The 26,167-nt window shown below is 36.6% G+C and overlaps 1 protein-coding gene across 1 annotated transcript in view; it reads right to left on the reverse strand.

Moving 5' to 3' along the window:
- The window catches only part of Jam3 (junctional adhesion molecule 3), a 74,019-nt gene extending 48,483 nt beyond the window's left edge, over positions 1–25,536 (reverse strand). The window contains exon 1 of the mRNA XM_046432803.2: positions 25,421–25,536. Coding sequence (XP_046288759.1) covers positions 25,421–25,496 — 76 coding nt within the window. The 5' untranslated portion in view covers positions 25,497–25,536. The remainder of the gene's footprint in view (positions 1–25,420) is intronic.
- Positions 25,537–26,167: the final 631 nt, after the last annotated feature.

The following is a 26,167-nucleotide window of genomic DNA, read 5'->3' on the forward strand; positions in this document are numbered from 1 at the left end:
GAGGATAGGAAAGGCAGCAGAACACAACAGACACTAGTATGGCAATATGTAAATCAATGGATGTGTAACTGATGTGATTCTGCAATCTGTATATGGGGTAAAAATGGGAGCTCATAACCCACTTGAATCAAAGTGTGAAATATGATATATCAAGAACTATGTAATGTTTTGAACAGCCAACAATAAAAAATTTAAAAAAATTAAAATTAAAATGCTCCCTTCTGTATACTAGGCAGGGAACTGGAGTGGCTCCAAGCACCTGATTAAATCACTGACAAAGCACTCCAGTTAAATGCACTCTTAGAGATCACTGTATCCCACAGGTCTGCACCTGGTCATCTCTGAATTCACAACTAGGGGCTCAGAAAAAAATCTGATGGGTGAATTTTTTTTCTTTTTTTGGTACCAGGGATTGAACTCAGGGACACTCGACCACTGAGCCACATCCCCAGCCCTATTTTGTATTTTATTTAGAGACAGAGTCTCACTGAATTGTTAGTGCCTCGCTTTTGCTGAGGCTGGCTTTGAACTCACAATTCTCCTGCCTCAGCCTCCCAGGCTGCTAGGATTACTGGCATGCAACACTGCACCCAGCAGATTTTTAGAAATAAATATTTCCCTGATAAGCAGTATAGAGAAGTAATTGACAGTGCAGTTTGGGGATTGGACTCTGGGGACTTGATATGAGCTCTATGCTATTTGGGGTATGCTATTTGGGGTATTAACTGTTTCTCAGTTTTCTTATCTGTAAAGTGCCTACCTCATAAAGTAACTAAGATAATGATGAGTTACTGCACATAAAGAACTTAGACAAACTCCTGGCATACCACATGCACTTAAAAAAAAACTGAAATGAAGAAAAAGTAAGGGAAATAATATGATCAGATTTCTTTTCAAGATGAAAAGGTAATCCTGGTGGTGTATGGAAAATCCTACCCAAAGAACACTGCACCACTGAAAAGGCACTAAGGTTGCTTATTTTCCACTGCACTTAATATACCAATTTCAGAGCAACTGTACTAATGATAGGAATGCCTTAGCTAAACTCCCAACAGAAATTTAAAAGGGCCCAATGTTCTCACCATTAGGACACAGAATCCTTACCCAAGTCACCACTTTTGAATAAAGATTCTGGTCATATCTTCAGCAAATCAAATAGTCCTACTTACACTTAAGTGGGAATTACCCTTAAAAATACTCAATGGTTTTCAGAATATACTACTTACTACAGAACTGGGATGAAAATCCACATTTTTGATTTGTACTTAAATGACAGCACCATTCTATATACAATGTCATGTTAATTTGTCATTACCACTAAGCAAAATGTGGAGTTCCTAATTCAAATATCAATGTTAAAATGCTCCTGTTTAGCAAGGATAAGAACAGAGAAGAAATATTTGCAGTGTTTACACTATTACCCCTTAATTGTTGTTTATAACAGGGGCAATATCTTCCTGAATTACAAGTAGCACCAAGCACAGCAACATGCTTCCTGGCTGATTGCTTAACACTAAGCACAGTTTATTCTAAAGAGACATAAAACATCACTGTGATTTTGGAAAACTAATTTTATGTTTGGTTCATTCATTGTTTTACTCAAGAAATATTTCTTTTAAAATTAAGTGTTTAGTAAGGAAGTAGTAAAATATAGTAATTAATATGTGAAATTCTAGAATACCTGGAATTGAATTCTAAATCCACTGCTCACCAGGTGTTTGTAACTTGAATCTTAATCTGTTTTCTCATCTATAAAACAAATAATTATAAATGTTTTCCTCTTAAGACTGTAAGAATTAAATAAGATAGCACACATAAAGTACAGTATTTCACACACACAAGCATTCAGGACATGTCAGCAATCATTATTTTATTAGAGAACTGGTCTACACATGCTGGGGGTTTGATAGTGTACAAACCCAAGACTGCCCTCAAGAAGCACACTTTCAACTGGGAAAGGAAACTCAGTCACGAAAGTAAGAGTGGAAACTCTAAAGTGGTTTAAAAGAGAATCAGAGTCTAATTGTGGATTTTTTAAATCTGATATCACCCATTCAATTTTGAACTTCCCCAAGGATTTTCCTCACCATCTGGACCATCAATTCAAGTATTTTTGAAAAGCCTTATAATTTTCTTACATCACACCTCCTCCTCAGCAAGAAAGGCTCTGTGGGTGGAAAGCAGCAAAAAACACTTTATGTTATGCACAAAGCAATCACTCCTCAGAAGATACAGGGCCCTACAGAACAGAAGAGTCACAGCAACTTATCTGGATCAGAAAAACGTCATTATTTCACCAAAAATCCAGAGATAGGAACTAAGGAAAAAAAATTTTTTTTAAATGAGGAAAGGGGGACTAACCTCAAAAGTATTTTTCTAACCAGAAATGCAAGTTTGGAACAATCTAATAGTTTCAGTGGAACCCTTTAGAAATGATAAGGCTATATTCCTATCTCCACATTCATTGAGCTAACATCTCAATACCATGAAGATCTTTCATTAAAGAAGATGGCCAACTTCAAAGCAGAGGTAAGGTTTTTTGCTTGTTTGTTTGTGGCACTGGGGATTGAACCCAGGGCCCTGTGCATGTGAGGCAAGCATTCTACCAACTGAGCTACATCCCTAGCCCCCAAAAGTAAGTTTTTAAAATAGCACACTTTGACTTGGGTAACACTACTGGAAAATCTCCACTGGCAAAGCCTCATAAGATGAAGTTAGAAAAAATAAGAAAAAGACAGAAATCTGGAAATAAACATATCCAGACCAAGTACAGTAGTATTTGGCTTGTAAGTACAGTATAGTTAATTATAAATGACAAACACTGTATTTTTCTCCAATACCACCACCAGAGAAGAGCAGCACATATGTGTGTACCCTCAAATCTTCTTCCAAGCAGTGAAATATAGGAGAGAAAATTTTAAAAATTGAAACAGACTTCAACAAAATTGTTGATACAATTCAAATCTGTTCCTGGGCCTGCTTTACCCAGGCAAGAGCCTACCTAGGGTCTTCCCCAATATTTCATCTTTTATTTACCTCATCTCACTCTTCCCCCAAGTCCAGGTATATATAATTGGAGACTTTCTGGAGACTCTGACTCAAACTAAAGTTCTCAAAGGGTGGAGTATCAGTGCAAATGTTGATGGAAAAGACATTTTGGGGGAAGGAGAGTCTTCACAAATATCAGCAGGGGAAGAGATCAGTCTTACAAGCTAGCTCTGAAATCACACTTTAAAAAGCTTAATATACCATACAACTAAAGCCTTGAAAGCAGAAGATAAAATGCTGCTATTTGCTAATTCACAGTTCAGTGCACTCTGACAATGTCCTAAGTATGGTACATTTCAGTCAAACATCACTTCAGCTATTCTTAAGTAAGGGGTAAGGCCAAGAGATAGGCAAGAGAGTTCACCCAAATATGAAGAGAATGCTTATCTGTATTCTTGCCCTGGCACTTACATCTCAGGGTCTACAGTTTTCTAACTTGAGTTAAGCAGGAGAAGCAAAATCCTGCACAGATAGAAAAAGCTTTACTGTCTTTCCCAAAGCATTAAAGCTAATTTTGCAAATCTCAAATATTTTGTATGATATTTCTAATGTATTTCGTCTGGTTTTGGTTATTGTGCTTCTTCCAATAACTGGCTTTCTTTCACTAAGAGATCCTTTCAAAACAAAAAATTTCAGTTAATTTGAAAAATGTTCTTAGTTTTCCTCTCTGAGATTAAACTTTTGTGTCTACTCCTTCCCTGAAGAGCAGCCAATTTGTAAACTAAGATTTCTACATATAGGTGACAGCATGGTGTAGCTGCAACAAAAGGAATGGTTAACTCTTCTTCCCCTGGAGGGCAGAGTCATACTTCAGCAGTTGCCTTATGTGTGTAGCAGACACTCCATAAATATTGACTAGGCTCAGGGAATGGATCTGATGCAGATTTTTTAGGGGAACCAAGTGAAAAGGAACATGTTTCCTGTGTGCTACTTAAACTTTATAGGTTTTTCACAGGCTTAATATGATTAGAAAAAGCTAACACAGTCTTCACAATTTTAAAAGCACTGAATAGTCAACAACTCAAGGGTAGAGTCGTTTACCATGGCAAGAATTCAGTATCAATCTTACAGGGCAAAGAACAGGACATATATGTGAAATAAGAAAATTAAGAATAGATTTTAAATTCTAAAAAGCTGAAGATCACTCCTTAAATCTACTTTTCTTGATTTATAGAATTTATAAAGTAGCATCATGCCATATAAAAAGAATTAAAGAAAATAATTAGCCTGAGAAAAAGTCAGAACTATAACAAATGTTAAAGAAAAAGTATTTTAAATTGTTTTTCAATTCTTTGCAATTTGGATTTCCAATGCCCTATGCCTCCTTTCTCTATTAGGAGAGGGGAAAAAAGTGCTGACCATATAACAAGAAGTAAGCCTACTCCTCAAGGCCAGAATAGCTAAGCACCAATAAGATGTAACAGATGTCCCCATAAGACATTAAGCTGGGCACAGTGGCACATGTTCATAATCCCAGCTACTCAGGAGACTAAGGCAAGAGGATAGCAAGTTCAAAGCCTGCCTGGGCAACTTAGTGAGACCCTAATTTAAACTATAAAACAAAAAGGGCTGAGGACATAGCTCAGTAGTAGAGCACCCCTAGGTTCAATCCTCAATACGAGAGAGAGAGAGAGAGAGAGAGAGAGAGAGAGAGAGAGATTAATTTATATCCTTATATTCTAAAGAGATTTATCCTTACATTCTAAAAAGGTTCATAAAATGATTCTAGAGTAGTCAGTAATTTTGCCACGTCTAAAATGAAGGTGTCATTGCGCCCTGTACCTGAGTGCATGATACAGAAAACAAAGTGACCAGCAGAAACGCAATCCAAGAAGCAGAGAAATCTTTAAATGTAGAAAATGAATCACAGAAGTTAAAGACTATTTCCACAATTTGCCAACTTTTATAGTACTTAAGAGATTCCCTCTTATAAATTGTTTCTAGCTGGGCAGGTGCCGTGGCACACAACTGTAATCCCAGCAGCTCGTCTGGAGGCTGAGGCAGGAGGATTGCGAGTTCAAACCTGGCCTCAGCAAAAGCTCAAGCCCCTAAGCAACTCAGTGAGACTCTGTCTCTAAATAAAATAAAAAATAGGACTGGGGTTGTGGCTCAATGGTTAAGTTCCCCTGAGTTCAATCCCTGGTACAAGGAAGGAAGGAGGGAGGGAGGGAGGGAAAGAGGGAAGGAAGGAAGGAAGGAAAGAAAGAAAGAAAGAAATTGTTTCTAAGTTTGAACTACTGAAAAGGAGGATGGTACATAGAAATTAAGACATTAACAAGTGTCATTCCTCTCTTAGTATTCCCTCTCACCCCAAGCTGCTCAGTTGGTCATGAGGCATGAAGTGGAAAGGGATAGGAAAGTCTTTTCTATACTATAAACTACAAAGGGACTGCACCGCATGGGGGTAGTGACTATGTTCCATCCCTTTTCTGCAACCCCCAAGACACACCAATATGTTTTCTTTCCTTTTTTTTTTTTGGCGGTACTGGGGATTGAACCCAGGGCTTTGGGCATGCGAGGCAAGAACCCCACCAACTGAGCTAAAGCCCCAGTCCCCACCAATATGTTTTCTTGAAGTAATCCCCAAACAGTTCAGCAAAGTGCAAAGCACAATGCAGGCACCCAGCAAATATTTAATGGTAATAATAAATTTCATTAAGTACTCTAAATTTGATGAATTATGAGAAACCACAAATTAACACATCCTTTGTCAACTGGTACACTATAGGTTAAGAGTAATTCTGGCCAAAGTCTACCAAAGGAAAGAAGAATCCAAATGTATTAATGAGTGATCAACTGCATATCCCAATACACAGAAGTCAGTTTGAAGCACAGAACAGCTGGAAACATCAAAACAAAACCATTCTTTGCTGAAGGAAGAAAGAACTGGGGTAGGAAAATGCAGAACTAGCTTTTGGATAACAGGAATAAGACTTCAAGAGAAATACTGGGGAATGTTATTGGATAAATTATATTGTTATATTGTGTGCATGTACAAATATATAACATCAAATCCCACCATTATATATAACTATGATGCACCAATAAAAGAAATGAAAAAAAAAAAAAAAAAGACTGCCTGTTCCTGAGTGAAAAAGCAAGTGATTAGAGTCCCAAGTAAACATCTGTCCCAACAACTAGACCCTGGATTTGAGAAGAACCTTAAAATAAATGGCCCAACATAACTTAATGTTATTATATACTTACTGAGTATATCATATTCAGTATGATGAGCATAAAGGCCCTTTCTTAATGTTTGTCTCAGTATACAAAGCTCTATCTTATACGCTGTGGGTTATCCACAGACCCAGCCTTCCTGGATGAAAGTGAACAGATCAGGAAAATGACCAGAGAATCCTCGCTCATTCCTCTCTGTACTAAATTTAGAACACACTCTATTAGTATCTGGTCCTTCTAAGGTCCAGACAATGTTAATAATTATATTTAAGTATAGCAAAGAAAAAATGATTCACTTACTAGATTAATTCTTTTAAATGTAGTTAAATTTTAGAAAGAAAACATAAAATTGTCAATATTTGGTCTGTTGAACAAATGTGAGAGGCAAAAAGTTCAACAGGAAAAGGGAACAAACCAACTTTATTTCTTCACTTGCTAAAATTAGGTTTGATAACAGAATAAGCCAGACCTAAGTGAAAAAAATACCCGTTTAGAATATCTTCTAAATATTTCTTTGCATACACAAATACAAACATGAAAAACATTATCCCCCATTGGCACAAGATGACTACCTTGAATGTTTTGTTCTCATATAAAAAACAAAATCAGACAAATTAAATGGAAATAAAATGTTCTAAATAAAAACAGTACATAAGTACTAAGTTATGACTATTTCATTTACTTGCAACATGACCATATTGAATAGGGGCCACTTTTTCACCCAGTCAGAAGAAACTCTAGATCAAACACCTTTAAACATCATGATCTAAGATTAAGACTTAAGTTTCCAAATGCTATGACCTTGACCTGCAACCAGTCAGTTTACACATTATACAACTACCAAACCCAGTGTGTCTCAAATGTTGATATGCATGCAAATCACTGGGCATTTTGTATATTTAATGAAGATTCTGATTCACTGCATTTGTAGTTGAGCCTGAGATCATGCATTTTTATAAGTTGCTCATCTGTAAGCCATGAACCACATTTTCAAAGGACTAATTAGAGTTAGATCTGGCAGTATTTCTACCAGGAGGTGCTGCAACAAGCTGCTATGGTATCTGCTGGGAAACATTTGGCAGCATGGTGCCCCTTTTTTGTCCTCCCCCAACTCAGTAATGAAGTCAATCTTTCGTGTTCTTAGGACCTGGGGCCACTGTTAACATCAGCTCACTCAACCATCTATCATCTTAGGCATTTAGTTGTGAAAAGGTCCCACCTAGATGATAATGATTTTGCTTGTAGAGAGGTGGGATGGTAGCAGCCTGAAACTCCCCTCAGGTCCTGTTTCTATAGCAAGAAAAACAAACATTTGACTGCTTGCATGTGTGCAAGGTAAGTGATGCACACACAACACACATACAATTTCCAGTCAGGTATTAAGAGAGTTCTGATGCAGAAGTTTCAATATTATTGGTTACCTGATACTGGAACACAGACTAAAAAAAAAAAAAAAAAAAAAAAAATGGGGGTGGGTGGTGAGCCTGCAGAAGAGAGGGTTCCCAAATCTACTTACTAATTTGAAAGCAGTGGATAAGCACCATCCTGAGCAGCCACCTTCTAGCCCTGATACCTAACAAAGTAAACCTGAATGTGGGCTATCCTGGTTAAAAACAGCAGTGACTCAAAAACACTTAATAAAGTGTTAGCTCCTTGAAAAAAGATTCACTGTTAGACTTAATAGACATTCACTACCAAGCACATTCAGTTGTCCCTCAGTATCTTAGGGAAATTGGTTCCAAGACGTCTGCAGATGCTCGAGAACCTTGTATAAAATGGCATAGCATTGACATATAACCTAAAACAACTCAAGCAAACTTTAAATCATCGCTAGATTATTTATAACATCCTAACACAATGTAAATGTTATGTTAATAGTTGTATTATAACATAAAAAGATCTATACATGTTCAGAACACATTTTTCCCAACTATTTTTATTCTGCAATTGGTAAAGTCCAAGGTGCAGAAGCACATCCACTCTCAAAAGCAGAGGGCCAACTGAATTTTGACAAATATTTATATACGAAGAAAGCAAACTGTTGCCTATGTTTCTTCATTTATTCATACATTCCCTTGTTTGTTCAAGAAATACTGAACACTTACCCTTACTGTCCTGGAGGCTAAGAAATACAGCAAACAATTCCTATCCCCATACAGCCTGCATACAAAATGTATTCGAGGGCTAGGTTATAGTTCAGTGGTAAAGCACTTGTCTAGCATGCTCAAAATTCTTGGTCCTATTCCTAGCGCTGAATTTTAAAAAATATTCTAGCAATACATACATAAACAAAACATATTTTATTCTACATCATTAAATATCATTGAAAAAGTACTATAAACGTGTATAACAGAAGGTATGAATCAAGGAAAGCATACCTCAGGAAGGACATTTAAGATTGAACTGGATGGATAAATACGGTCCAGGTATGCAAAAAGGTGGGTAATGAACACATCCTATGCAATGGGCAGCAAGTGTAATATCTCTGAGCATGGATGAAAAATAAAAACAAGCCAAGAAAGCTGAAATACAGAGAGCAAGCAGGGCAACTTGAAGAAGGGAATTTTAAAAAGCAGAATACAAAATTTTAGAGTATCAATTATATTAATCTCAAATGGATAGAAAAATGACTAAATACATAAAAATGTTTAAGTTCCTGCAATAATGCCCTAAGACAGTATGATTATGAGTGATTTTTTTTCTTTACGTATACTTTTTAAACTTAAAAAAATTTATACTATTAGTTTTCTTAATTAAAAAAACCCATGTCTCCAAACATAACATTGTGGTGGCTCCCTTCTTTAACCTCATGAAACTTTTCCATCATTATACAATTTACATGATATATTTTTGACCCCACACTGAGTCTCCTATAAATTCTATGTGACAGCTCTATTTTGTCCTTCCATACCACTACTTATATGTAACTTATTTAGTCACTTTTAGCTTCCCTTTAGTACTAGCCAATCCACAATGTCTAGCTGTTAGTTCCATCACATTTCTAGTGGAAAATATCACAAAGAATATTGATGCCCAATTTAAAGAATGAAACCTACAAGAATCTAAGCTAGCCAATACTTTAGCTCAAGATAATTTATGATGTACTTAATGAAAGGAGAAATAGAAAAATAAGCAAACATAACCATGGCAGATAATCACCTTCATGCCTAATGTCCTTTATTCTATAGTTTTTATCAGTTTGCAAACCTCAGAATCTGTCACATCCAGATTTCATACTGTGCATGCCAATATGTTCAGAATCACATTATATAACAACCCAATTACATCTAAATCCAAAGATTTCAACGGATTAAAAAAAAAGCAGCTTCAAACAAAAGCATCTGAGGTTTCCAACACTGTAATAGTTTGGCATTTTCAAAGATAGATGGCTTTGTTACACATATGTCAAAGAAAAAATTCTGCTAACCAGACTATACTGAAATCTAGAGACATCCTCAGCAAAGAGCTTTGAAAGCACTCCAAAATCCAGATGTTCAGAAGATATATTCTGGCGCTAAAGCAAAGTGTGTCCTAAATGGTTTTAAGCTTTCCTGACTGATAATCAGTTTCTTTTCTGACAGCTAATTTTACTCAATTGAGCCATCAGATATGGAATTAAATAATAAAATAAAATTTAATAAGTGCTACATACTATATGTGAAGATTTTCCATTATTAAAAACAAGCCAGGTGCAGTGGCACACGCCTATAATCCCAGTGGGGCTTGGGAAACTGAAAAGCAGGAAGATCTCGAGTTCAAGGTTAGCCTCAGCAAAAGCAAGGTGCTAAACTACTCAGTGAGACTTTGTCTCTAAATAAAATACAAAACAGGACTGGGGATGTGGCTCAGTGGTCCAGTGGCCCTTAGTTCAATTCCCTGGTACCAAGATCAGCCCCCCCACCCAAAAAAAAAAAACTTGATGTTTTAAAGTAAGAATGGAAGACAGAAGAAATTCAATACAAACCTAAGGCTGTTTGTATATAAATAAAATCACACTGATTTTATTTGGTGAAGAGGCATTAGATTCCTGAAATGCATTCTTCCGTTCTTTTCAATAGCATGAAATTCACTAGTTGTCAATATCCCACACATCATATCCAATTAAACTTACTGGTGTGGCTGATCCATTCCAACTCTTTTTTTTTAGTATTTTATTAGTTGTTGGTGGCCCTTTATTTATTTTTATGTGGTGCTGAGAATTGAACCCAGTGCCTCACACATGCTAGGCAAGTGTTCTACCACTGAGCTACAACCCAGCCCCCATTCCAACTCTTAATAAGCATTGTTCAAGCATTTTGTAAGCATTTAAGATGCTTAAAGCATGATAAGAGCTTTAGAAGTGGTAAGTGGATACTACATTATTGTTAAATTCAGAGCATTCAATTTTTTTGTTTTGGTATTAAATATATGCCACTACTTTTGGTATGGAATTAAAATGAATTAATTCAAGGTAGAATCTGGGGAATTGAGGAGGGAGTGTATTAATAAAATTTGATTCTTGTTTAGCATGTGCAAGGCCCTGCATCACCTAAATAAATAAATAAATAAAATTGGACTCTAGGCCTCAGCTGTTTCTTATTGAATAATGTCTTATAGCAGTACTTCTCAACTGGGATACTGACAACCATAGAGCATCAGGAAAGTTTGGAATCATTTTTGGTTGTCACAACTGGAACATTCATACTGATACAAAGAGGCCAGGATGCTGCTAAACAACCTACAATATACAGATGTTCCTTCATAAGGATTATCTAACCCAAAATGTTCACAGCACCAAGGTTGAGAAACTCTGTAGCTTTAAGAAACTAGTACCTTTTAGCTCTAGAAATTCTGTAACCTATATGTCTATGTTAGTTAAGAGGAATAAATGCTTGTTTTATGGGTATAGAACTTAACACAAAAGAATTAAATGACTGGCTAGGATCATAATGTAAATCAGTGGCAAAAGCTGGGTCTCCTCTGACCCTCAGCCTAGTTATCGAGTAGCTATATTTGGTCTATAAGATAGTTCCTTCTTTCAGAGAAGGCCAACTAAAACAATCTTCACAGGAAATTTTTTTTAAGAGTCTTATCTAGCTATGTCTATAATAAGGCAGACTCTAAGATTTTGCTGTCCAATTGATACTTCTAGCTATTAAACAATAATTAATATCACTGTAAAGATTTCAACTAACACTTTGAAATGAATATTAAAGTAATCCATGAGAGAGAGCTGGGAAGCCAGGATTTAATGCCTATAATGCTTGGGTTTAATGCCCGTGCCTATGGTTAATTTTGGCATAAGAATTTTGGGGTGTTAAACAGAAGGATTTTGTTGAATTAAAGTGTTTTCCTTTCCTTTCATGCTCTCTTACTTTTCCTTTATATGTGTGTGTGTGTGTGTGTGTGTGTGTGTGTGTGTGTGTGTGTGTATATATATATATATATATATATATATTTTTTTTTTTTTTTTAAGAAAAAAAAATGTCCTTCATCCTAACAGTACATGGCACAATAATCTCACGATGTGATATTTCTGTCCTTTCATTTCACCAACAATGTATGGGGAAAGACAAATCTGAAACTCTCAGGTAAAAACAGCCCAGGGCCTATCTGTTCACATAGCATTTTCTTGTCCTGAACTCATCCTTTCTTAATAGTTATTTATTTAATAAGCCGTTTAGAACACAAACTCAGTGATTTATACTGGCAGTTCCCTTACTTAAAAATATGCTGGAATTTCCACTAAAACCTTTTATTATTCGATGCTTGCTAGTTCAGGCATGACATTTTCCCCTAGGCATAAGAGGTCTAATCTTTTCTACAAATAATCACTGAACCAGTTTTCAAATCCAAGAATGTCAAAGAGAAATTTTCTTCTTTACTCACGAAACTTAAAACTAGATTTTTGTTTTCACAGAAAAACTTGGGACAATCTGTGTTTTAGATAAAATTTTTCCAACATAAGAAAACTGGATTTTTAAAACTTGCTATCTCATCAAAATAAGCCATAAAGGAAGCTTCTACAAGAGAAGGTCCTCTAAGTTAGGACTGTAATAATTTTGGAGAACTAGAGAACTAATGAAACTTCAGAACTCAGGGGAATAAAAGCAAAGCAGAGATGATAACATTAAAATCACTTTTAGTAATTCTTTGGTATTCTATAATTTTTCCTACATGTTTTATGATCTTTGATCACCTCAACATATAGCAATAATTTTGTAATACTATCTAGAGCAATAACAGAATAATTAAGACTTTCTTTTAGCATGGTAAATAAAATTTTTAATATGAAATATTAAAATAATAATTTGATATTTATTAATAGTTTGCAAGGATTGTTTCTACTTCCAAATCATTATTGATAATATCATGAGAAAATCAAATATTCATTAACTAGAAATCATTCAGTTTTAAGGGCAGTTGTTAACCTTAGAAAAACTTCAATCTAAAGTTTCACATTATAAAAATCAGCATTTCAGGTTTCCTTGCAGAGTGGCTAATCTTAAACACTCTTTCCCTCCCTGCAGAGGTTTATTACCCAGTTTTCAACCACATTCTCCCTGAAATGGTTATTACAGACTATAACTTTGGCACTACAGAGTAGCCTTCATGGTAGGCCCTACAGCTTCATGGCATAATCCTAGGTGAGTCAAATAACATGACAGAACACTCCTGGAAGCCATTCCGACACTGAGTTGCCTACAATTCTAATTACCCAAAATGAATAGCTCCCAACTCACCTCCCCTTAGCTGGGAAAAAATGCCTATGGCCATTTCAATACTACTCAACCTAAGAAGTACAAGAGAAAGGAAGACAGAGTGGAAGAAAAAAAGTTTTAATTGATAGTAGCCAAAACAACTTCTGCATATTTGAGGACACACTGACAGGGTGAAATCCAGGGCCTTGGAATAGCTCCTGAAGCCTGTGTGATGGGCTTCACTTTAAATTTGCCTCTGAATAATTAAGAATCAAATTAACTGTAGGATAGTAGTAATAGATGTAGCTGTAGCAGCAGCAACAACAATTAGTAATAGCAAATTTCTACCATCTATTGATGAAAAACAAAACACTGAAAGCTTACTACTATACTAGGCACTCTGCTAAGCCCTTCACACGAATTAATTTTAATTTTACTATATTGATGACTGTTATTTTTGTTTCTACTTTCTTAAGAATTGGCTTTCATGAGTCATATATTAGAGCCAAGATTCAAACCTATGTCAAGATTCAAACCTTCCAGATAAATGGGAATTCAGAAGAGGAAGAAATTGCCTGTCTAGAGATCTACAAGAGAAGCTTTACAGAAAAGTCCATGAAGGAGGATATTGAGGAAAGAATGGGAGATGAACAGGAAGAAAAACCAATGTCCTGCATTTGTAGTGAATGAGCTACAGTCACTGAAGGGAACTGTCAAAGAACAAGTTTATTCAGAAGACAGTGACAGACAATGTTACAGAGGCAAAGACCATGTTATTAATCTTGGGATCCTCTCAGAAGAAAAATGAATCATTAAAGTCATAACCTTGTAAAAGACAGGAGAACAGCAACATTTTTCTAGAATCCTCCTCCATCTCCCCAGCTCCTCTTTGGGAAGGGTAGACATAGGCAGGAAAAGAAAGTTTCCCTCTCCGTCATCCAAAAAGCCAAATTCAATAGTTTCTCCTTTGAAGATAAAGTGACACCCACTCAAAAACAGGCTTTACAACCAACCAGGTCATATAACTATTCCATTATGGATGGGAGAAAGAAACAAATCATAAGGCTTAAAACTAGAGTCTCTAAACTCTACCTAATTTTCTTCCTGTGAGGTTTCATTAAAGGAGATTTTTAAAAATGTGAGCTAAAAGGTGCTGCACACATATTAGAGAAGCAACCAAGGTTTTAACAGATTTTATTTACTTTACACTTAGGAAATGTACTTGACAAGAAAAGCATAGAAGGTAAAACCTGTGAGTTCAAGAAAGAACAAAACACAAAACATACTCCTCAAAAAAGTTACCTGACTCTGAACTCACTCTGAGAGTTTTGTTGTCATTTGCAAACAGCATGTGGGATATTAGCCATAGAGTAACAGTAGGAGGAAATATTTGTTTTGGCTTCATTGAGGTCCAGATCCCTTATCCAATGTTATGAAATGTCTGCTCAGTCCTAGCGCCTAAGTTAGAGAGAAAGAAGGAGGGTTTAAAAAAAAAAAAAAAAAAAAGAGTGAGATCTGTTATAAATGGACTCCACAGTCAGATAGAAGAGGAATTCTAGCAATTATTTCACATCAGCATTTTGCTGTTTCTCATATGACTTAAATCTATTCCCTTCCTGGAGCTATACCAACATGATGAAACACCATAAAAGTCACAGAATTAAAACATTTCTACAATTACATGCATAACTTGTTTTTCAATATAAGTCAAAGTCTCAACTCTGACCTATCTTTGTAGAGTAACTTAAGATAGAAATGTATAGAGAGTATGAACAGATGTTTGAAACTGACAGTCAGCAATCATAAAATAGTCTAGCAAAAAAAGTCAGGCTCCAACAGAATTAACTGAAAGAAGAAATAACAAAATAACAAAGTGATACATTTGTTTACCACTTCTGAACCCTACATGTGGTAGTTAGATCCATTTCAGAAGATGCCCTAAGACTGTATCCCCAAGAACTCCTAGAGCAGCTTCTCAGAGGTACACAAATGTTCTTCTTTTAGGGAGTTATAAAATCCCAAAACGTATATGAAAACTTTTCACCTATATGCATAAAAGTGCTTTTGAAGGACAGGAATCATAGATTTCACCTTTTCCTATTAACTATTCAAAACATAAAAGCTGATGTTCCCTCAAAGTCTAAAACTGTGCCTGGTAAATAAAATAAAATTTAAAAAGCACTTAAATAGTTGTTCCTACTGAGCAACTGCTCTAGACTCACAGCTAAGGTTCCAAGCTCATTCTCTTATCAGTAGAATTAAAAGCGAGGCCAAATATGGTCAGATTGAAAACTTCAGATCTGATGCTAAGAAATCAGATCTAATTAAGAATGCCAACAAAACCAACTAGCTATCCCTTTCTTCTTCATGGCAAACAAACACAGGAACTCTTGAAACACTGGATCTAGTAAGTAAGGTTGCACAGATAATAATAAAAAAACCAACAAATTTTAAAACCTTAAAGCTCTGAAGGATAACTCTGCCCACCTCTCAAGAGTACAGAGGGGATTCAAACTAGATTTACCTGGCTTTTCTAAAGCACCTCTAAACTTTCAGAAGAGAAAGAGTTTCTGTTAAACAGTTTTTCAAAACCCTCAAATACAATTATAATGACCAAATATGGACTAATTCAATTAACTGGTTACAAATTCTCTGATATACCTATAAAATCACTTCTTTGGAAGCTAAAGTGGGCTATCTAACAACAGGAAGGAAATGTGGATATTTTGGTGGTAGTGTGAGAGAGGCAGGGTTTAAATTACTTTCAAATGGTTTGATTAAAACCAATTATTTCCCCAAGGTCCAAAATATGAATCACATGCAAAACTGGGAAATGCCTAACACCCACAGTGCTGTGCTCCTTCCTTCACCTAGGAAAGTATCTAAAGGCTATGAACAATGGAACCTTCCACAGATGCAGTTTTTTTCCTCACAAGACTATACCTTTCAGTGAGCCAGAATTTCATCATGTAAAAACCAGAACTTCAGATTCCAGCTGGAAAACTCAGGGTTACCTTTGTACTCTGCCTCTAAATGTCTTCACTAGAGCCTCTACAACAGAGTAACTCTGTTTCAGGTGAATATCTAGTGTGGATAGATGTAATTCTCCAAATTTTAAACTATGACTTCTTTTTCCTTCTGTTACTAGGGACTGAATCCAGGAGTGCTTTACCACTGAGCTATATCTGCAACCCTTTTTATTTATTTATTTTTTTATTTTGAGACAAAGTCTAAGTTGCCCAGGTTTACCTTAAACTTGTGATCCTCCTGCCTCAGTCTCACAAGTCACTAGAATTACAGGTATGCCATATCATATCCAGCATAAACCATGGCTTTCATGCATCTCTGGGCTCACAGGAAATGGGAGACCCCTAAAAGGGCAAACCAAATATCTGTGAGCTGAACCAGAAAGTAATAAGATGGAAAGGGAAATTTTGAGGGAAAATTTTGCTCATTTTAACACATCAGTGTGGAAACTGTACCTGTAGACCAGCAGGAAAGTAGAGAAGCAGAGGCTGATATTTTCAAACTATGACAGTGACAGAGAAGGGGCAACAATCATCCCAGAGAGTGGCAATCTTGGCACTCAACTGAACATATGGTCTTAAAAACAAAACAAAACAAAAATGCATGCTTTCTTGGGTTAAGACCAGTTTTCAGAGATGAACATCAACCAAATATCATCTTATAAGCAAAGAGTCATAAGAAACAACAAATAGGTTTAGATGCCTAAGACTTCAGATATTTGAAATATGAAATATCAGATATGAAATACAAAAAAGCTAAGCATAAAATGTTTCAATTTTTTAAGGAATAAAAAATTAAACAAGCAAAAAGAGGACAAAAAGAACCAAGTAAAATTTCAGGAATGAACAGCAATCAGTGAGAAAAACTCTATGCATGACTAAACAATAGACAGAGTTGGAAGCAGAAGTAGTTAATCACAAACAAATATGAAAACAGAACATAAAACAGTAGACAGTCAAGAACATACAATTATGACAGAAAGATTAACAGTCTTAAAGCCAGAGTGACTGATATGTTTAATCAGAGTCCCAAAGGAGAAGAATCAAGAAAATAGAAGCCAAGCAATATGTGAATAGAAAATACCTGTGAAATAACAGGAAAGAAATTCACAGATACAGAGTGCAATATATTATAAGTAGAATAACTTAAAAGAAATTCCCCCAAGACACGTTGTAGTAACATTTCAGAAAGTCAAAGCATCTTTAAAGTAGCTAGAGAAAAAACAGCAAGATCAGATAGGAGTGAAGATAAGACAGACTGCAGACTTCACAACAGTTATAATGGAAACCAGAAGGCATATATAGTCCAAGTTTTATGACAGAATAACTGTCAATCTAAAATTATAATCTAGCAAACACATACTTCAAGAATAAGATTAATATAGGCATATTTTCAGATACAGTAGTCTTCCTTATCTGCAGTTTTGTTTTCCACAGTTTTCATTACCCAAGCTCAACTGCAGTCTGAAATATTAATATTTCAGACATAGGGGCTAGGAGGTAGCTCAGTGGTAGAATACTTGCCAAAGCATATGCTAGGCTGAGTTTGAGCGAAAGAAAGAAAGGGGGAGTGAGGGGAGTCGGGCAGGTAGGCAGAAAGGCAGGCAGGTAAAAAAGTAACAAAAAACAAAATAAGGAAATGAAATACTAAATGGAAAACTGCAGAAATAAAGCATTCATGAGTTTGAAATTGCATGTCATTCTGAATAGCATGATATCTCATGCCTTTCAGCTAAGTCCTGTCTAGGACATGAATCATCCCTTTGTCCGGCATAACCATATACAAGTTAATGCCCATTAGTCACTTAGTAGACATCATGGTTACCAGATCATGGCTCAATATCACATTGTTTATGTTCAAGCAATCCTTATTTTATTTAATAGCAGCCCCACAATGCAAGAGTAGTGATGATGGCAATTCAGAAATACTACAAAGAAGCCAGAAAGCTTTACCCTTAAGGGAAAAGGTAGAAATTTTAGACTTAATAAGGAAAAAAAATCATTTGATATTGCTAAAATTTATGGTAAGAATGAATCTTCTGGGCTGGGGTTGTGGCTCAAGTGGTAGAGTGCTTGCCTAGCATGCATGAGGCACTGGGTTTAATCCTCAGCACCACATAAAAATAAAATGAAGATATTGTGTCCACCTAAAACTAAAAAATAAATATTAAAAAAAGAATGAATCTTCTACAGACAATATTGTGAAGAAGGAAAAGAAAATGTATGTGAGTTTTCTTGTTGTACATCAAACTGCAAGTTTCAGACAAGTGCATAAGTGCTTAGTTAAAATGAAAAAAAAAAATTAAATTTGTCTATGTATATACAGGAAAAAAACACAGTTATTATTGCTTAGATATGAGGTATCCCCAAAATCTTATGTGTAAAACAATGTAAGAAAGTGTAGAAATTCAATGATTGGGTTATGAGAGTCTCGACATCATATCATAATCAGTGCATTCATTCCCTCATAGGGATTAACTAGGTAATAATTTAGGTAGGTAGGGTATGCTGGAGGAGGCAGGACCCTCCCCTTTCCTCTGCCTCGATGTTCTGCCTCACCTTGGGCCCAGTGCAATGGAGCCAGCTGCCTGTGGACTGAAACTGAGAGCATTAAATAAACTTTTCCTCCACTAAAATTCTTCTTTTGACAGCAACAGCGAAACAGCTGACAAACAATTGTATATACAGGGTTTAGTAATATCTGCAGTTTCAGGCATCCACTTAGGGTCTTGGAACATATTCCCCACAGGCAATATATTTAAAAAAAACTAGTTCAACATCAAGATGTTTACACTGAATTATGTTAGGTGGAACTACTCTGACAGCTTCCTCACTGCCCTTTCTTTTCTAATATTCTTGATTACATTTTGATTATTTAACTTTCCTGCTTTAAACTGACAAATGAATTTATATACTGTACACAACACAGCCCAAATTTCTTAGGCTATTATTTAAAGTGCTTTGTAATCTAGTTTCTTGCTAATGTGCTCTGTGGTGGACAACAAGTAATTAGCCTGCCCAAGCCTCAGATTCCATATCTGCAAAATGAGACCTAAAAAACTGCTGAGACCAAAAAGACAGTTTGGGTGCTATGGGCTAAATGTCTGTGTCCCTCTGAAATTCCTGTTGAAACCCTAACCCCTAATGTAATATTATAAGAAGGTGAAGCTTTTCAAAGGTAATTAGGTTTAGATGAGGTCATGAGGGTAGAGACACCATTATGGAATTAGTGATGACCCTTATAAGAAAAGGTATCAGAGCACCTTTCACTCCACAGCAGTCCATGACTTCCTGCAAGCCAGGAAGGGGAACCTCACAGGAACTGCATATGCTAGCACCTTGTTCATGGACATCCCAGTTTATGGTATTCTGTTATAGTAGTCTGGACTTACTAAGATACCAGATAAAGCAATCATCACAATGCCTGGCACATGATTAATAAATGACAGCTGGGGCTGGTGATGTGGCTCAAGCGGTAGCGCGCTCGCCTGGCATGCGTGCGGCCCGGGTTCGACCCTCAGCACCACATACAAACAAAGATGTTGTGTCCGCCGAAAACCAAAAAATAAATATTAAAATTCTCTCATTCTCATTCTCATTCCCTCCCTCCCTCTCTCCCTCCCTCCCTCCCTCCCTCCCTCTTAAAATAAAAAAGATTTAAGAAAAAATAAATAAATAAATGACAGCTGCTATTATTTATCATGATAATATCTCACTATTCCCAAATAATAATATGTGTATTCCCAAGTATAGACTTGGAAATACTATTAGTTTATATTATTTATATTAGCTCATATATTTCCTCTACTTTTCTGGTTCTCAACACTTTCATTTCCACAAATCTGTGCTTATGTAAATAAAAATTATCCCAAATAAGTCCAAGTGATTCTTAAAAATTCTTCTCTGCCACAGCAACCCAGAGTTAAGTGTTCTCATTTTTAAATACATAAAATATTTACCCAAAGGCTGCTTGCTTGGTTAACTATCTAAACTGTCCATTACTTCCAGTTGAAGGCAGCATTATTTTAAATCTCTCTGTTTTGTGCACTGAAGCCTTTACTGCCTCAAAAATGGAGACTACCAAATAAATATGAGCTGGCTAATTAAAAGTTTCAGAATTCTTGCTGAGCATGGTGGCCCACACCTGTAATTCCAGCTATTCGCAGGCTGAGGCAAGAGGATCACTAGTTTAAGGTCAGCTGTGGCAACTTAGTGAGATTCCTGTCTTAAAATGAAAAATAAAAAGATCTAGGGATGTGGCTCAATGTTAAGTGCCCCTAGGTTCAGTTCTCACTACTAAAAAAAATAAATCAATAAAAATTTTTTAAAATGTAAATTTCAGAACTCTGATAGAGATGCTTTAGAGGAAAACATGGGCCAAAAAAAGGTAAAGGAAAGCAGCTGTCAGGATTTTCATTCTGTAAACCTCCAGACAGCTGCACTTCATTCTAAAGACATTAAATATTTTCGTGGGAGAAAGATAGCCAACAAAAAGTCCATGTTGGAGAGAGAAGAGGGGAGGAGAGGGGAGGGGAGGGGAGGGGAGGGGGGATAGTAGAGGATAGGAAAGGCAGCAGAATACAACAGACACTAGTATGGCAATATGTAAATCAATGGATGTGTAACTGATGTGATTCTGCAATCTGTATATGGGGTAAAAATGGGAGCTCATAACCCACTTGAATCAAATTGTGAAATATGATATATCAAGAACTATGTAATGTTTTGAACAGCCAACAATTAAAAAAAAAAAAATTCTATATTATTGAACTCATAATTTTGATCCTGCATGCCTAAATTATAATTTATGTTCAGACCTATTTTATGCAACTATAAAAGTTTTTTTTAAAATCTGCTTTGCTCAGAGGCCAATTTACAAAGGTTAATTCTTAATCTAATAAATTTTAAGTTAAAAAAAAAAAAAAAAAGTCCATGTTGGGCAGGAAGAGCGATGGGGCCCATTAGGTGATGATTCACTTCAAGAAACACCTTTCTGAGTCACTTTCAGTGGAAATTAATTTGACCTTGTATTCTTATTACCTGAGAGGAAGAGAACAGAGATCCTCCTCCAGGAGTTGCCTGTGTGACACACAGTTAAGTGTTCAATAAATACTGAACTCTGAAGAAGTAGAACAAAGCAATTACTCAGATTATTTTGTTTGTTCAAACAGAAGAGGGGAGACAGGGACTCTCAGCAGCTCTCTTTTAGTTTTCCAATTAACCATTTGTTGGTGATGTCACAGCTGGCTCTGTAATCCAAAAGCCAACACCAAACAAGCTCTTCAATGAGTCACAAACAATACATGATCAAACAACTGAACTTCAAATCAGCCCTTCCTTCATCCAATGTGGCTGACATTAAGAAGCTAGAAAAAGGCACAATCTATAAGCTATCACATTAAACTAAACAAATTAAGTGTTTCCATTACTAGTGCCAAGTTTAAAATTCCACTATTTTATCTACTAGAATTCAAAACACAATGTAATCTTCTCAATATAAAATAAACACTCTCACATTAAAGAAAACTGGAAAAGCAGACAAAAGGATAAAAGAATCATACAGGAAAACAAAACAGTAGAAAATGACCTACCACTTAGAGAACTTACCTACATTTTAGTACACTTTCTTCCAGGTGTTTTCCCTAGTACTTTATGTAATTACAAACATATACTAGTAGTACCTACAGCTTGTATCAACTTCTAAGTATTTCTCCATGTTTTTCTTCTTAACCTTGTAACCGCACAGGGAAGATGGCAGAAAACAGACTATGAAATTAAATAAGTCCAAGATATAATTATTCTTAATTCCATAACTACTATAGTAAAAACTGAAACTTTCCCAAAGTTCCTAAGGCCACTGGAATGAAAATAATATACATTTAAAAATGCCTAGACACATAGAAAATGTTTAAAAACTATTAACAGACTTTTAAGTGACACATTTACTAGGGTCTCCTCTGGAAAGATAAAAAAGAAATTCAGCCTCTGTTCCCAAGAAAGTTTTAATATCCTTTAGAAGATACAATGCACTCACACCAAACAAAACAACTAAAGCTTGGTGTAACTCAATATGCAGTCATTCTGGTTCTTTAAGGTCTGGGGGCTTTATTCATTTTGCACCCTTAGCATGGAAAACAGGGCCTAGTATATCACAGCTACTAAGAAAAAAAAATGTCTTCTGTACTGAAAAACAGACTAAGATATATGCTTAGTTAGAGCTAGGAAGCTGAGGTTGTCAAACATAGCAGACATCAAGAATATAGTACAGTCTGATCTTAGCAATAATTTGTGGGAACCACAAGAGTCTTGAGATACTTTGCAAATGAAAGAAGACATAGTAAAAAAATGTTTATATGGTCCTAATTGTATTAAAAAGTTTATTTTTTTTACACAAGCAGCACTGCAATCACTATACATACTAACTATGCATGGGGAATGCAATATATAACACATAATAGATACTATTTAAAAACAAAGAAAACATACCAGTTACCAACACACAAACACACACACAAAAAAAACCAAAAAAACATAAACACAGCATTCCTGGAACATCAGAAACAAGGACTAACTTTCAGAAAGTTAGTGTGCCATGGCAAATGCAAAGAGGCAGTAAATTAAGGTTCTCCTACACTACAGTACGGTAGTGGATACAGTCCTTGCTAAACTGAGTGTAAAAGAATATGCTTGCTCAAACTTTCTTTTCATGATCTCTTTATACTCCAGAAAAGATATATGCATATACGCTAGAATTTAGAGAGTACAAAAATTTAAAATTTGCATTCAACTCTAACAGCATCACTTTCATACAGTATCACCTGATTCTAAAAACATCTTTTTTTTTTTTTAAATTTTAATATTTATTTATTTATTTTTAGTTATAAACGGACACAACATCTTTGTTTGTATGTGGTGCTGAGGATCGAACCCGGGCCGCACGCATGCCAGGCGAGCGCGCTACCGCTTCAGCCACATCCCCAGCCCCTAAAAAACATCTTAATAGAGAACTTCACAACTAGGATATCCTTCAGCAGACAGTATACATCCTAACTTCATTCACACATATTTTATCCCACTAGTGCTTCAAAAAAATTCAAAGAATTTATGAAGAAGGAATTTACTAATATCATATCCCTAACAGCTGCTAGTTGAATGCACTAAATCCATAGCTCCTTCTGTTACATTCTGCCACCTCAGAAAGTAAGCTTGATAAAAGTCTACTTATTTTTCAAAAGAACTGATTTAAATCTATGCTATGGTGCTGACTTAGGAGCAAGTTTCACACAGTTTAGGGTTGGGTGGCTGATAAATCTTTCTAGATATAAAAGTGTAATTATTTGTAATTAAGTATTTCTAGCAGCTACCCATTCACTCTCTCTAGTCTGCAGTACTCAAGAACAAATGTCCATCAACAAGTCATTTGGGAATGAGCAGCTGATTTAAAACTGCTCATTCCCGGGACAGGTGTTCTTTTGTTTTTTTTTGAAACACACAAGTCTAATAATGATTTGTTGAATTGCAACTGTCATCAATTGAACACAGGAATATTTTATTTACAAATGACGGTCTTGAACACTTGATTAGTTGGTTAAACTGATCCGAATAAAAATTTCACTAATTCATATTAAATTAACAAAAGCCAATAAAGTTTAACTATTAATGTTTGCTATAAAATCAGGGACATTTTTTAAAAGAAAACACTGAATAGTAATAGCAGTTAAAAAAATCCTAAAAAAAAATTAAAAAGACATCATTGTCAAGATCTTGTGAAAGTTTAATAGAGTACACTTAGGTTAGTATAAACCTAAGAATGGAAAACCCAATCAGAAAAAAAAAAAAAAAAAAAGTTACATCCCTTCAAAGTGGCTTCAAAGTGGATTAATACATCCTGCCACCTTGATTCAATGTCATTAGTCCTGGTCTTGAAAATCTGATTCTTCCTGCTATGATCTTCAGGTAAATTCCAACACTCTATAGCAAGAAAATCACAAAATTAGCCCCTCAGAGAGGGCAAAATCAAAGATTAGAGTTGCATATTATTATTAATAAACCACAAAATTGAAACTCATTCCTGCAGGAAACTACCAAATGTTTCTGCAATAAAAACTGCAAACTCATGTGAACAAATCTTTTCAACAATAGAGAGTTGTTACAGTCTGTGAATAGGACAGTGTCAGTGTAACCAACACAGTGGGAGCTGGACATTCCTGACACCCTTGTCCCCTGGCTAGCCTTTGGTCACTTTTATCTCCAATTGCATTTGGTTCTGGAAGTAACTTTGCTGAGACTGATCCTTCTTATTTTTGTGCCAGACCCTTAGTTTTTAACTACCACCAACCTGAGCATCCTACTAGAATAAGCATCAAACACAAGAATCTTTGTTTTCTTAAATCTGTTCACACACACCCCACCCCCATTCCCAAGAGCCCCTTCGTGGTTTAATTGGTATTTTCTGGAAGACATCAAGGGATGACAGTTTTGGTTACCTTGGAAAGCTTACTAGTCAAGAAGAGTTGGTGAAGCTCTTTTGAGTAAATGTGAGTTTTACACTACTTACTCTGAAGGCAGCCTTAGAAATAGACTCCATTAAAATCTGAAAATAGTGTAATAAAATCCACCTCACACAGGTGGTTCTAAGGTCTAAACGAAATAATGACTTTGAAATGCCGTGAGAGTGTGTGGGTGTATTAATACATACTAAATGGAAGCTATTAGAGCACTTCTGTTCAACTAACCAGGGAAATACGGATCTCATGAGAATTCCAAAAAGTAGCAAAGAATATGAACAAATTTCTCAGGTTTATCAGCGTGCCCTGGTCAAAATGGCCCAGATGCTATTTGGGGTAAGGGTCTCCCCCACCAGGCTAAATACAAAGAGGTACTGGACTGATAACCGTGCAGTTTTATCTCTGGAAAAGGAAAGCTGGGTTTGCCCAATTCAATTCCTTTGTTGACTGGCGAAAAGCAGATCAGCAGAGCTCTAGCTGGAACCAAGAAACCGGACAGGCCTCGGAGTACTGCCTCACTGGTACTTTGCAAAGCCACTCGCTGTCCACTTTTGGACACCGCACTACTCCGCAGCTTCCCAGTGACTTTCCGAGTCCACACCACAGTTGCTGTTGTCCACGCAGAAGGCGGTGCCCACTCTGGGGGACTAAAGCCCACCGTCCCGGAGAGCTCTCCACCAGAGCTGAGGCCCTTCAACAGGGATCAGACCCTCGCCGGGAAGCGCCCACAGTTCGGAGTTACTCCGCCTGCCCGAAATAAGCCCACTGCCCGGGCCCGGCTGCCCGGGCTTCCCACAGACCCCGGCTCGAAACCCCACCCCCTACCAGGGATTCGCGCTGCTACTTCGGCCCGGGACTCCCAGAGTCCCCAGAGCTGGGACCGCTATTCCTTCAGTACCAGAACCATCCGCTTCAGCCCGCTCTGCTTCCATCGCCCGGAGGGAGACCCTACCCTCCCAACGGCAGAAACACGCCAACTCACCCCTGAAAAGCAGCAGCAGAAAGAAGTCAGGCAGCCGGGCACCGAGCCGAAGTCGCGGTAGCAGCCTCAGCGCCATGTCGAGGGGAGGTGAGGGGCCCGGCGGGCGCGCGGCGCAGCTCGCGGACCCCGCGCGCATGCGTCCAGCCGGTCTGGAGCCTGCAACCCGCCCCCAGTTACCATAGCGACCACCGGCCACGACGAGGCAGCACCATGGTGACAGAGGAAGCTGAAGTCTGGTTGCTATGGAGGCAGCGATGCTCTAAACCTGGCCCTTGATATCTCTTGAAAGAACTTGGTGGGAGGAGGGTAAAGAAACGTTCAAAAGTGGGGCTGGGTACATTTCTATAACTAGAATAAATCTGTCACTACAGGTCTGAGAAGAAACACTCCATTAAAATGTGGGGAATTCATCTTTTTCTTATTTTACAAATAAGGATGCAGCTTAGTTATCTTGGAAGCATTATTATCTTCACATCTTTAGGGGCCCTGATTCAAAATGTGATGAAAACAAAAATCTGCCTAAAACATTAGTAAGACATACACTATGATGTACATAAAAGCAATATTCTTCTAAAACAATTCATTTCTGTGGTAGATCAAAATTATAATGGCATGCCCAAATAGTTTATATGTAGAATATCGGGTTAATTCTTTGCTTTGAATTCCGAATATTTGGAGACAACAAATAAGGTTAGGGGAGAAAAATGGAGCAGAATCTTATGAAGACAAGAAGCTGAAGACAAGGAT

This window comes from Marmota monax, unplaced genomic scaffold, assembly GCF_021218885.2.
Source record: "Marmota monax isolate L192 unplaced genomic scaffold, Marmota_monax_Labrador192_F-V1.1 WCK01_AAM20220418_F8-fsc00062, whole genome shotgun sequence".
NCBI lineage: Eukaryota > Metazoa > Chordata > Mammalia > Rodentia > Sciuridae > Marmota > Marmota monax.